Source organism: Hetaerina americana, unplaced genomic scaffold (assembly GCF_022747635.1).
Source record: "Hetaerina americana unplaced genomic scaffold, ioHetAmer1.1.p SCAF_4, whole genome shotgun sequence".
NCBI lineage: Eukaryota > Metazoa > Arthropoda > Insecta > Odonata > Calopterygidae > Hetaerina > Hetaerina americana.
In genome coordinates, this window is record NW_027286985.1 from 35354919 (window position 1) to 35369074 (window position 14156).

At 39.8% G+C, this 14156-nt stretch overlaps 1 protein-coding gene across 1 annotated transcript in view; it reads left to right on the forward strand.

The window, feature by feature from the left end:
• The first annotated feature begins 1375 nt into the window (after nt 1-1375).
• The window catches only part of Cht10 (Chitinase 10), a 164758-nt gene continuing 151977 nt past the window's right edge, over nt 1376-14156 (forward strand). Inside the window, exon 1 of the mRNA XM_071590218.1 lies at nt 1376-1607. Within this exon, the coding sequence (XP_071446319.1) occupies nt 1376-1607 (232 nt within the window). The remainder of the gene's footprint in view (nt 1608-14156) is intronic.

Sequence of the window (14156 nt, forward strand, 5' to 3'; positions counted from 1 at the left end):
TCATACCACTGATTGGAAGATCCTATAAGGACTCAGAGCTCAGCTTAGGGAGTAGAGGTCAGATAAGCTATGTATTAGCTGAACACTAATTTCACCTACCCAAATAGTCTTTGCATTGAATGCTGTGATAAAAAAAAATGATATGTGCTGTGAACCCTTTGTTACAGAGCCGTCGTCTGATTATTTTTGCATTTACATCGCCTGCTTATTTCCTGTATTCTCGAATCAATGCCGAAGAGAACCCTATCGGGGATGATGGAAAATTTAGATGCGCGATCCCAAGTGGGAACTGTTGGTCCGTGACCAGTTAACGTTCAGCTTTCAGCTAATTTTCAATGTCTTACATTTTAGCATTCCGATCTCAAATCCATCACTATTCAGGAAAGCGAAGAAGTAGGTTTTGCTAATCTTCTTATTTTAAGCCAATAGTGAAACACAATGGAAAATCGTTTCCACTTCAATTTCTCTGCTTCTCATTATAACGCACATAAAAACTTCATGATGAGCAGTAATGCATAGCCTCTCCGATAAATCTGTTTTCAATTTACGAACAAGATTCCCGACTTCACTCTCTTGTTTATGGGTGCTCTGAGAAAAATTTTACTATTTGCGGCGAGAGATTCTGATTTTGAAAGGGAAAAACCATAGAAAATTGAAAGCTTAAGTTAAAATAACCAATGCTGTCGACGTCTATCATTGAGTTATTGAGGCCAGTCAGTTCCTAAAAATCTCTAAAAGAAATTTCTTGGACAGCCACCATTTGCAGTGATCATAGGCGTTATTTTGAATTGCATTCCAAAATATCCAAAGCTATATTAACTATGAGGTACATATAATCAAAAGTTCTGGAGGATCCTAAGAACAGTATTGAATTGGCCTCAGTTCCAACATATACTGTTAAAATCTGCCCGAAAATGAAATGTTAAAAAGAACAAATTACATAAATGAATATACGATGCATTTTCAAAGCAGTATCGTGAATTGGTGAGAGAGCGAACATTTTAGTTTAATAAAATAACTATCATTGATTTTCATGATGGAGGATACAATAATAAATATAAATCGATTAAAATTATTTTTGTTACAAGGTTATTCTCGATATTGCTGGTGGGAAATTTTAATTACATCGACTCCCAAAATATTAATTCCGTAAATTTTGATTTTCTTGATCTGTTTTGGTGATAATTGAATACTATAAATTGGAAACAAAAATTTTAACTGATACAAACGCGAAATCAACCCTTGCCTCAAGTATACTTAGAAACTGGGATATATTTTAGTGGTAAGCTGGGAATTATTACCGACCTCTTTGTCTAGGTACTTTTCTTCGTCCATGTCCATGCACAGGGCAAGGGGAAGACGCAGGAGGTACACCATGAGGATGACGGAGAAGAGGTTCTTCATGCTGGCTGGCGTTGAGAGGAAGTGGAGTTGCCTGAAAATGTTAGTGAGCGTGAGTGATAGAGATATATTCAGGATGCATGAAGAGGATATCATCCTCTCCCTGGAAGCAACGCCCTCTTCTCCCGAACAGGGCACCGAAGAACCAGAGGAAGAGAGTGCGTGGAATTACCTGCTGCTAAGGTGTTTCCTAAGGACCCAAATGGGTGAGTACTCCTTGTAGTCGTCTTGAGAGAGAGGCGAAGGCTGAATGATGCTCGTATTGCCTGAGGGAATCCCTTATAAAGGAACAGACCTCACCCCGACCGGCAACCGTTTGGTGGGAGGGAAGGAGGCAGGGTATGGTTAGGGCGTGGGGAGGGGGAGTAAGGTGCAAAAACCCTTCAGGTGCAGCTTCGGGTGGGATACAGCAGGAAAGGGAGGGAGGGTGGGGGGTGTCTTCTCCGAGGATGGATCGGGGGCAGCGTGGGCGTAATATCCTGAGGACAACCCAAGAGGGTGGGTGGGAAAGTGTGACATGGAGACGAGGGCTCAGGGAACCGTATAAAACGCAGGATCAGTGTAGGTGCACGGAGAGGGAGGATTTGGGTATATTTTTTGGCGAGCTCCACACCTGGTGGAGGAGTTCAGGGGTGGGGGGTGGGTTGGAGGGACGAAGAAGCTTTGGGATGGGCCGGGGAGCATATTCTAGCAGTGGCTACTCCCTTGGGTCTGTTTCCAGAAACATTTTCCGGACAGTTAATCGATCCCGCAGTTCCATCCCTGCTCTCTTATTTTTTTCCTATGTGAATATTCGCATTCTGTTAAGAGGAGTTGAAATTCATCCCTGAAGTGAAAAATTCGCCATATGCGGAATACTATCTGGTTTTATCCCTCGATGATATGTGGTGGGGTTTTTTGTTTGACTGCTGTTTTGTGAGAACTAGCTGATACGTTGGCAGGTTTTGGAGAACAAAAGCATTTCAGTAGAAATATATAAAAATTCTTAGCATAAAAATTTATTTTACGATGCAACTGTGGCGTAATGAAGGAGGAAAGGGTTATAAATAGACTCGCAGTTGGCTTCTTTTAGGCAAGTTCAAAATATTAATTTTTTCTCACTTAAAATCTACCGTGTAAACTGAAAAATGTAGTCACAGGAGAATTATCAGGTGTGTAATTATCAAGGTGCGTCACGTTATTGGTAGTTTACTGATTAAGGTAGGTTTTAGATGGACACTGCCTATACAACGGTACAACAATACAATTCCTTTCCCTTCCTGATAAAACGCAAACTGCTATCCAACATTACAACAAACCCCTCCAATTCCGCAAACTTTCTTGCTCCTTTCATAACGCCCCATGCCTATCCTATTCCTACCACTTCCTCGTTTGCCTAACATTCTTCCCTCTATCAGTCTTCAACATCCCATTGCCAATTAAAATGCTCTGCATCCATCTTTCCTTCCTCTTTTGGATTTCTCCACCATGTTCCACTTCCTCGTTAATTTTCTTTTCTGTCAATTTCACCTTTTCAATCATTCTCCACACCTTAATTTCAAAAGTCTCCAATATACGCCAATCATCTTGCTCCAACGGCCATGTTTCCGCTACATAAAAAACCACTCTCCAAATCAAAGTTTTGATGAGCCGTTTGTCAGCATCCTTACTCAACGTCCCTGGCATCGATTCCCTCCTCCTTGTAAAAGCTTCTTTGCTTAACCCAGTTCTCCTTCTTACGTCCCTACTACTTTGACCATTTTGGTACGGAACACTTTCGAGATAGGTGAACTGTTCCGCCTGCTCTAGTTTATAAACTCCTATTTTGATATTAAACTTAGCTTTCCTCTTTCTCGGAAACCGTATAACCTTTGTTTTGTTTATAGCGCATTATATTACGATGCGAAAATCCTGCTGAAGTTCCTGAACTGTCAGTAGTATATGTCAGGAAACTAATGGCAAAATTAATTATTATTGCCGTGATATGATGTTGCAGAGGTGATAGAGTTTACTGCCTATCTCTAATTTTTTTCATTTTATCTCGCTGAAGTTAATTAAATTTTCAAGAGAACATTACCGAACATTTTTTTTGTCTAAAATTTAATCTTTTGTCTCACAAACGAATAAAACGTTATGGTGTTGTGAAAGTCGATTGATGCCGTCTATTCTTGCTAAAATCTTAAATTATACGGAAAATAATGAAATTTACATGTATAAAAACGAATTCATTGCGTATTTAACATTTTTCCAATTATTTAGACATGACTCATGAAATGGAATTTGTTGTTATTTTTAAATTCTAAACCTTGAATCAATTTCAGTCCCATTTTATTCTGTTACAGCATCAAATCCTTTTGTCAGTCAGTTGATGGCATGTTTTATGATTATTATGTCTTTTTTATTTCGTTAAATGCCGCTTATTCCTCTTTCTGCTCGCTAGAAATTTACATTCCGAGGTTTAATTAAAATAAAACTTCATTCTCCACGATCCGCTGACTAACTGTACTCATTTCAATTAATTCCAATGGATGCACTATTGTGTCGAAAAGAAATGAGTTAATATATTAATCCAACTCTGTGTTATATCGTCCAACATACTATTTTAACTGCGATAGTGCATTTGTGCAGAATATGTGAAACGTTTCCTCAGCTTATATAATAGAAGAGCGTGATAAGAAATGGAGTAATCTGCTCTTCTGTTGAAATGACTTTTCAAACCTTCGATATAGGCACAAATGTGCCGGCATTAATTTGTTTTTGAGTTCTGATAGATAAAGTCTTACACCCGTTATGGTGAAATAGCAATTACAGTGCAGAGATTATTTAATACTTCCAGGAATAATGAACCGTCAATTGATGCTCAAAAAATCTTATGAACTTTATACACAAAACATTACACGATAAAAAAAGTTTAAATAAATATTTGTCTTCTAAATTTCAAAAAGATATTTGGAAGGGATATCATCTTTACAATACAAAATAATTAAATAACCTCTTTTGAGGGAAAATAACTATTCTCAATCATTATTGAATACTATCAATCCTTTTTCTATCTATCCTTACGAAAAGGAAAACCGGCATATTTGGAATATTGAAATGTATGAATGACTTTTTCCGTTTAAAAATATCATTTCATCGGAAATGAATCTGAACGTTAAATAACTCTGCAAACTATCGAAGACAAAGTAAGTAAAAGTGGGTTATGCCTACATTTGACCACTTCATTACTTAAAGTTTTTGATTTTTTAAGATTTGACTCTAAATTAGATAAAACAAAAAAATATTTGTAATACATAGTGAATGAAAAAAGTTTTTTAGGATTTATGTTCAGTTATCATTCAACGGAGTGGATTAGACACAGCTGTTGAAGTACTGACTAATATAGGAGCAGAGTGGAGGGATAAGCGAATTATTATAAACCTGTTACCGAGTAGATGGTACAAGTAAGGTTATGGTGGGAGAATGGAGATAGGCTGGAGGATGGACTGGGGAATAAAATGGGGTAGGCCGTTATCGGTGATGCTTTTTCACTTATGTGCTGAGAAAACGTTAAGGGTGGCAATGGACAGGCTTGAACTCAAGGAGAGGCAATTAAGTCAGTTTCCAGATGATCAAGTAGTAGTTAGCGAAAAGGCTAACGAATTGCAGTTATCGTTTAATTCTTTACAGAGTCAATATGACAAGTGTAGCATGCGGAAGATTAAAATATGTAATGAGATTCTCAAGAAGTAGTTCATTTTAAGTTAAACATTTAAGTAGGAGGGAATAAAATAAAGGAAGGGAATTGAGGACATGTAGGCCGCCGCATAAAAACATGATGAACAAATTATTAAAGAGCTTCATATAGAGCGTAGCGCTGTATGGATCTGAAAAATGGTATTTAAGGAAAGAGAATGAGCGTAAAGAAGGGAGAAAGCTGTCGGGAATACTCAGGAGAAGGCTGAAAGTGGCCGAAGGAAATTTAGAAAGGTAATCAAAGGCTTCAATATAAGGGAGGGTGTTGAGAAAGTGGGCCAGAGGACGGAAGAAATTGGCTTTTCAGACTTTATGAAAGCCAATTCGTAGAAAGTAAGAAGGAACAAGTGAGAAAAGAGTGTAGGGCAAACGAGAGGTAAATTACGCGTAGCATGTTAAGGGCCATCCAATACCAGCCTTTAATATATAATCTCTGAGCGAATTTTTAATGAATTCTTTGCAACGCCTTTCTGTCTAGTTGAAGGACTTCGCACCCAAAAACTTGAACTCGGGTGGGGTGTTACAGATTGAAAAGTTGTTTTTAATTTATTAAGAGATGTTTTGATCTGAGCTAGTTCAAACTCTGCTCCAAAGCTCTATGTAGGTGTGGATTACGTCGAAAGTTACCTTGCTAATCGATATGACTTGCGTTCATTTTCATTTAAATCGCGTCTTAAAAAGGATAATTGAGAATCAGAATAACCAGAATTTGAGTGAACGCGTACAGGTGGTAAGGCAAGTGGAATATTTAGTGATATTTTTATTGATTTAGGCGGATCCTGAATGAATTAAGTTGATAAAAAGAAAAGTTTGCCCTCGAAGAGGACCTGTTCCTATACCTTCGAGTTTCCATATTCTGTAATACAAGCATATTATATGTTATTATTGTATATTATTTCTATTATATTTGTAAAATTCCAATGATTTTATTTTGAATGGGAAATAAACCTTTAAAATCAAAATATGTTCATCGCAAAGTCCAAGATGGTAAACTTTGCTGAGAGGAAAATCGCGTTATTTGTAGCGATGATGTCAAAGGGCAAAGTATAGGTTTGTTGTCCCGCTTCTTGCCATCTATACAGAACTGGGATGGACACTACTTGTCTGTATGGACACTGACCCTTGAGGCTTTTAAAGCATGGGAGAATTCCAAGTATGCGATGGAAATGATATGATCGGTATTTTTTGTCTTGAAAGGGAATGGAAATAATGAGGAGCTGAAATAGGGAATGGTTCAGGGAAAAATGTGTTTATTACTCTGAGGCATTTCATAAGCACACTTGGGGGTGTAATAGGTTTCAGGGTCCAGAGACTTAAACCTACGTCTATTCGATAGGCAGCGAGTGAAGGGATAAAACGCACACCAATCGAGTGCACGCATCACCATTCTACGCTTTAACAATTTGCCGCCGCCATTTTTTTTCACAAAAAAACGCACATGCGTGCGCCGAGAGTAACACACACCTAAAACCCTGACCAGATCTTGCCTATCTGCCCGAGTCTTTTTAGAGTATGTGGATTATTTTCTTTCCTACTTTCCGCAAACAAACTCATAAAAGGCCACGTCAAGCCACCTGCCCCCCACTATCTTTCTCTCTCTTCCTCTCCCGCTGACCACTTTAAATGTCAAAGGTTAAAAGAGGTGGGCTTGGGATTCAACCACAGGCTCGTCTGCAGCCATAGCCACCGTTACCTCGCCACTCCCCTTCGGCCGCCCTCCGTGGGGTCGTCGCCTGAAACGGTCATCGGTCCCACTCCCTCGCCACCCAGTCCCCTCCTCCCTCTCCATCGACCAGCGAATCTCTCCAAGAATCTTCTCCGGCGGAAGAATAAGGGAATGAACCACCACCCCTTCTTCGATAGGAGTCTTCCTCCTCTCCGCGGTTTATCTCGAACTCCTCTCCCCACTCATTTATTCAGCGAGAAATTACACTTACCTTCTTTCCCTCCGCAGGGGACGATTATTCGTAGAAGGTCGAAGAAATATCTTCCGGAATAAATTCCTGTATCATGATGTAGCTCTGTCCCACTTCTCACAGCACATGCTGGGTTTACTCTTGCTTAAAAAATTAAAACCCGCCTCCAAGAATATATAAATTTTTCGAAAAAAATCTATAATTATAAATAAAAGGAAATTCATAAATATGGTTAAATGTGCGCATCGCAAATTAAGTGCACGCTGATATGAAGTTTAACTCTGTACATATCTAGATATATTTTCAATTCAAAACTCAGCGCATTTTGCTTGCTTCTGTTACTGGCACCTCAGTCACTGCTCTGACGAAAGTCAACATTAACTCCACTGCTGCCATTATCTCCAGACCTAGCTCCATGTGTATTTTTCCTGCTCCCCAATGTGAAGAAACACTATCGTGGAGAGCGTTTGTCATCATCGGAGGCTGGCGTAGGCAAACTGAACATGCTCATCTTGCAACGGCTGCCACTGAAGTAGTACCAGAGTCTCTACAAAACCGGACCCCTGTTCGAGGGTTGCGTTAAGAATTCACGATGCCCGTTCTGTGGAGCAACGATACGAGATAAAATATTGTGTTAAGCTCGAAAAATCGGGTTATGGAGGAACAGAAATCTCCCGAAGAATGGGTTTCCGCCAGCACAAGATGTCCCGGGAGGATAGAGAGGAGGTTAACGATGAGAAATGCTCTGGACATCCATCAACGACACGGTGTAATGAAAATGTGCAAAAAATGAGACACATGCTCAATTGTGATTGACTCCCAAGTGTCAGGATGTTAGCAGGAGAGTGGAATATTCATATAACCACAGTGCATTGCATTCTTAGAGAAGATTTAACCATGAAAAAGGTGTGCCAAGATGGCCCCCAAGGTGCTGTCAGAGGACTGCTGATGTGACAGTCTTGTATGACCTCTTGGACCACGGTGAAAGTGACCCGAATTTTTCAGAATAGGTGGTTACTAGTGACGAGACATGGGTTTTTGAGTAAGGCCCCAGTATTACCCCTTTGAGTACCATTTTGGACTACTAGATTATTTCAAAGAGGCCATGATGAGATGCCTGGACGACAGACCCTGCATGTCTAGCTGTTCTTATTTTGTTTTTCTTTCAAATCCTCCATCCTTCTCTACGCGTGCATCTCCAAATGTTCCAGTCCACGCTTATACTCCAGCCTCAGCAACGAGGCCTTTCCAAAATACGCTCCATATCTCCGTGATGGCCCTGCATGTTACCCCTAGAGGGTGTGGTGGGGTTGATTCCACACCGGGCATGCAACATCAATAAAGTTTTGCTTACAAGTCAGTTACAATTAAAAATACTTCTCTAAGGATGAGAGCAAGAATAAAATGTTATTTTTCCCACGAACAATTAGGGATCAAAATAACTGTGAGCGACCTCTTTGGGTACTTTTTTACTTCTATTCTAAGTACCCTAGTATGTTGCCATAATTTCACCTAATGTTAGTTCATTGTTCTTCATGTTACTAACGGAATTTATGCATAGAAAAGCATACCCTGCTTCGATACTGTGGTGTAAGTACATGTAGTTATCATTATCAACATTATTTGAATTATTTTAAACATGGGGTATACTCGAAAATTAAGGTCCGTTTGGTCATTGAAAAATATGAATGGTTTCTAAAAAAGTATCGGGAAAAATTGATTGTTTCAGATATTGTAACAATGCCTCAAAATTCTTCGAAGTAAATCCCTTGAGCGTCGACACCGTTTTGCTTTTCCACGACTCGGTAGGCGGAGCCGGGAAGGTCCTTAAGTGTATGCGTACAAGCTTCTTTGACGGCACTCGGGGTTCCATCGTTGTGCTCTTTGAAGGAGGATTTCACTTTTGGATGTAGGACATAGTCTGCAGGTGCCAAGTCGGGACAGTAAGGTGGTTGGGGAATCGTCGGGTCGTATTGCAGGTTTTCGCAAGCAGACACTCGACTCTGGTTTTGGTCGTCCGTCAAGATTTCCGGGACTAGTTTAGTGCAGATCTTTTGTAACGCCAATTTTTTATTGATAATGGTGTGCACTGTCATCTCATCAATGTCAATACGATCTGCGATCATGCGCACACTTAACCGACGGTCTGGATTCAGCACTTCACGCACACGTCAGGAAAAAATTGTTACCGATACTTTTAATACAAATATTGCATTCGTTAGAAAAAGTTTTTATTTGCGGTTTAAGGTTTTCTACCAACCTACTTTACTCAAATAATCGGCGTTCACTTGTAACTACTTTTCGTCACGCTGCACCGGCTTCTTTAATCCCTCAGCATAGAAGTTTGCCTCCCGGGAATTGAGCCCGTTGGCAATGACAGTTTTGAGTCATCGTCTTCATATCATTATCTATCGAGCCACTATTTCAAATGCAAGAAGAAGAAATAGTCACTGGTGAAAGGCCAAGTCATCTCCGTATTGAGGGTGGCGGTCCAAAATCGCTCGTCCACTTTTCCACATGCTCGGCTCTTTGTGTTGTCAGGTAACCATTTTTGGTACCCACCTTGCACACAGTAGTAATATCCGAGCTTTCCCGTAAAAATTGAGTAAATAGTGATAAGTACACTAAGAGGAAATTAATCAGCCAGAGCACTAATCCTCAATCGTCGGTCAGACCGCACTTCATGATCCACTCGTTGAACGATTTCTTCGGTCTGGATCCTGGACCTACCGCTCCGATTTTCATCATGCACATTTTTTCGGCCATTTTTGAGTCTCTACACCGTTGTCTAACCTTTACTTTACTCATTACTTTAGGACCTAGGTACAGCGCGCGATGAATTTGGGCAGCTGATGATCCCTTTGCACACAACAACCGAATCCTAGCACGCACTTCGTTAATAGCGGGAGGAAAGATGTTTTCGACAACATTTTTGAAGTAATTGAAGTTTTCTGACCTAATAGAGATCATAAAAAAATATGTCTTCAAATTTTAATCCTTAGCGGTGATGTTTTATTTCTTGAAAACCTCATCATATTCATTTTCCTATGATTGATTACCACCCTAAACACATTACCTAGTCGCACCGGCTGAAAGTAAAGATATTCTATTCGTAAATATGATTTCCATCAACCTATCTCTGATTCCTTAACATACCTCTCCTGCGTGCCCGCGCCATATACCCCGTAAATCAGTGGTGATAACGGTCAGCCCTGTGCTGATCCACTGCGTATCGGTGTCTTTCTGATACCCTGATTTCCGATTCCGATTCCCTTGCGTCTGAAGTCTGATCTCAGCAACGTTGGGATCCATTAATCCATCCAAGGATTGAGATCCATTAGATACGAAAATAGGACATATCTATTAAAATAATGTTCTATCCTTTTAAGCACCTTTCTAATTCTTTTTCTCCTCCCACGCCACCGCCACATTTTGTACATAAGTTCATTTTATCCTTTCTTTCCTACACTACCGCTTATGAAATTAGTTCATAAAGGTTTTTCCTTGCCTGAATTTTTTCCTCTGAATTGAAATGTTAATGTAAAAATGGGCTAACCAGACTTGATGAATTTATCAAATTTAATTACATACTTATCCTACGATTTAAAAACGAAATTATTGGGCACAAAACGCCCAAGAGTAGTCGAAATAGTCATTAAATTCATGATAAATCATCATTTTTTGTTTTGGGAGGAAAGTAGGAATTTCAAGGTAGACATTTAGGAACTAGGGTATGGTTTGCGGTTTTATTATGACGAATAAATGGCATTCCACACCATAAATTATGGCAAAAGTTTAAATTTACTAGGAGATACGTTTGGATACATTTGTTCGAAGAAGACCCGACTAGTTTTTCCGTCCCTTGACGACTTTCCACAATTTTAAATTGACCTGAAGTGTATTTTACTTTATGAAAGATAACTAGAATACTTAGAGTATTTTTGCTAGCATGAAATCCATATAACTACTTGACCATTTGAAAGTTGTAGATTTTTTATGAGATTATTTTTTAGGTTTTTGAATAATTGAAGAAATCAATGAAAAAGATTACTCAGATCAATAATTAGACGTTTTCAGTTTAGCTTTCCTTGATAGGCGAAAATATTAAATTTGCAGGAGGGTAACATCTAAATGGAGTTACATCGAGGTAAAATATTAAAAGCAGCAACATGTTTTCAAATAGGTGGACATATGGCATAGGTATTCTTCTCTAAAATCCGCGAAAGCGTGATAGCGTATTCTGTCTCTGGGCTTTGCAATTAAAATTTCATCCGTCAAATTTTCCGGTAATCCTTTTCCAGATTTTAGCTCCGGTATGAGTTCTCTGGTTAGGATTAATTGGCGCCGACACATTCTAATCCACCATCGTTGTTTCTAAGTTCCTAAACTCATTCGTCTCCTCGGGTAGATTGGTACATGCCTCTTTCACGCACCCGAAAGAAACTTTTTGTGATACCTCACGGCTAGGTCAAGGTAGAGTTCTAGTGGAGAAAAAAGGAGTTTCGAAGCAGTTTGTTCATCGGCAAGGTCAACAACACCTCCTGTGTGGACGATGTGGCTTCTCCTCCCACCCGAGCTAGTTCCAACCACCCACCCACCAGCCCGCCTGACCACTAAAGATCCCATCCCCCTCCGCCCCTCTTCCCCCCACGCATGCCTCCTTTCTCTCTCCCCCTCCTACCCAAAAAAGAAAATCTTTCCTCCGGGGAGGATGCATCCCGCGGTCCATGACCTCGGTTCCCCAGGGGCCACTGGCCGAGGGTCCAAACCCACCGGTCCAAGCTCTCCTCCCAAAGTCCTCCCACCCTTCCCCTCCCTCTCTCGCTCTCTGACTCCCATCCTGCCCCATTCAAATTGTATCGCCCTTGCTCCCCGCCTCTGCGAAATCCCCCAGCAATCCCCCCCCATCCCACGACGATATCGGCGCGGCAAATTATTTTATACTGTGAAGCCAAACGATAAAATGAGAGCCTATTACGGGTTTTATCATTGGCATCCGACCGCTGAGTACTTATAGAAACAAGCGTCAAGAAAACTTTCAATCGGGAGTCAGGGATTTGAAAATAGAAAAACGCAAAGGTCCTGAATAAGAGAACAGATGAAAAAAGATGACATATAGAAACAGTAGTGAAAATACCTTTAGTTGTCATCACCTATCATAAATATACAATAAACACAGTTATTAATACGAAGGTCGGTTTGATAGGTGATGATAGAGTCCGCCCAATACGATACCCAAAGGCGAATGAAATTCACACATCAAGAGGAGGGGGGAGAGATCCTTTCCCTGTGCTGTCTATTGTTTCCCAGGAAATTCTCCCGAGGTACTCGAAAAATCACATAGTTCGGGTAAAGCTGAGGGTGCTCAGAGGCGTGCCCGGGAATCGAATATTTGACTACGTAGTAGTCCAATGCTCTACTCATTGACTACTACGTCCCACATTTTCTAAATTATTAGAATTATTTTTCATATTTATTGCAACTAACAGCTGATAAAAAACTTTATTCTAGATGTTGTATTCCTGATGTTGAATCACCCCGTCACATACCCTTGGAGCTATCGCTGTCGTAAAAGTATCCTGGGAAATTGAGAATGTTTATAAGAAAATGGAAGGGTCTCATTAGGATTTAATGAACTTTAATGTAGTTCATTGTAAGCTCTACCGAATTGAGAGAGAATTAATGAAGAGTGATAAAAAATCGACCGTTACATTTATTCTTTCACAAACATAGGATATGTCATAGGCATAATGGTGTTATAAACATTTGGTTGAAGGCTTGAAAAATATTTTTGCTTTTAGATGGAAAAAACTAAAATTTAGATACAATAAAGATCCAGGAGTATTTACTTCATTTCCTTTTCTTTTTTCTTTCAATCGTTAGCTGCAACCTTCTCTTTTGTTACTTCCATTTTTATCTTAATGTTTTCGATTTTCTTATATTGGATTTATCTATTTTCCCTTTGATATAAACCTCGTAATATTCGCGTGATAATACTCCTGGGCTGGACTACCACATCCGCCACTCTCATAATAATATGCGCGACCAAATGCATATTGAAATAACACTCTTCTGCTTTCCGAAGTTGTTTCGGGTAGAGTATAGCAGAGTAAATGCTCTGTACACAGTACATGGTGTTACATTGATATGTAACGCGGATCGCGTGGCTGTAGTAGTGGTGTATGAATGCTCGAGGTCCTCAAGACAGGTCTCCCGAATATCCGTAGGGTGAGTGTCGACCCTGCCCCCTTTCGTCTTCCAATTAACATCCGTTAGTCAGTTTCTGAGCATGCCCGTAGCGTAAATTTTGCTGGAGGGGACTTAGCGCTTTCGATCGGACATTTTGATTTTAAAATTTAAACTGTTGTGGTTACGGTATCCTTTGTAATGAAATACATTTTTTAAGTAATTTTTTATTTGGCTTCCTTTACGGTGAAATATAATTATATCCATCTCAGTGAATAATCCAGGGCATACCAAACACTTTTCAAATTCCAAAATACATTTTGAGTCATCTGTGGATATATTCCAACTTTTATGGTATAAATTCGGTTAATGAAATAATAATTTTTTCAAAGACTCTGCGGGAGATGCTGCGTCAGCAACTTATAACGGAGTCATCTGCTAATGAGCAGTACAATACAAAAATTTTATGGGATAAAAATCATCGATAATTCTTTCATAGGATAAAATACCACCATACATTATTGTGCTTCATAATTGAAACTGAACCGCCTTCCCAAATTATTTTTGAAATCCTGCAGTAATACTTGAGTGAAAAAAAACTCGTGGTGAACAGGGCCCTAAATCATTACTTCTTGGAGGTTTCAGGCTTCCTTGGGTTCCAGGACCTTGTTACCCTTTTCATTCCCCAATCTGGGTACCCCCGATATTTATCTTTGGCGACTGTGCCGGTTCGAGTGAACCCAGTGCGTTCTTTGATTCAACCAGCTTGACCAACGTCTGTTTAAAAAGTAACTGTGGTCATATGAGGGCTCTACTTGTCCATTTTCAATAACGTTAATTACGCTGAAATTCAATCACTATCAACTTCATGATATTGAAAGAATATATTTCGTCACATTCAGGATGACCTTCTAAGTGTTACCAGCTAGGGGGTGTGGT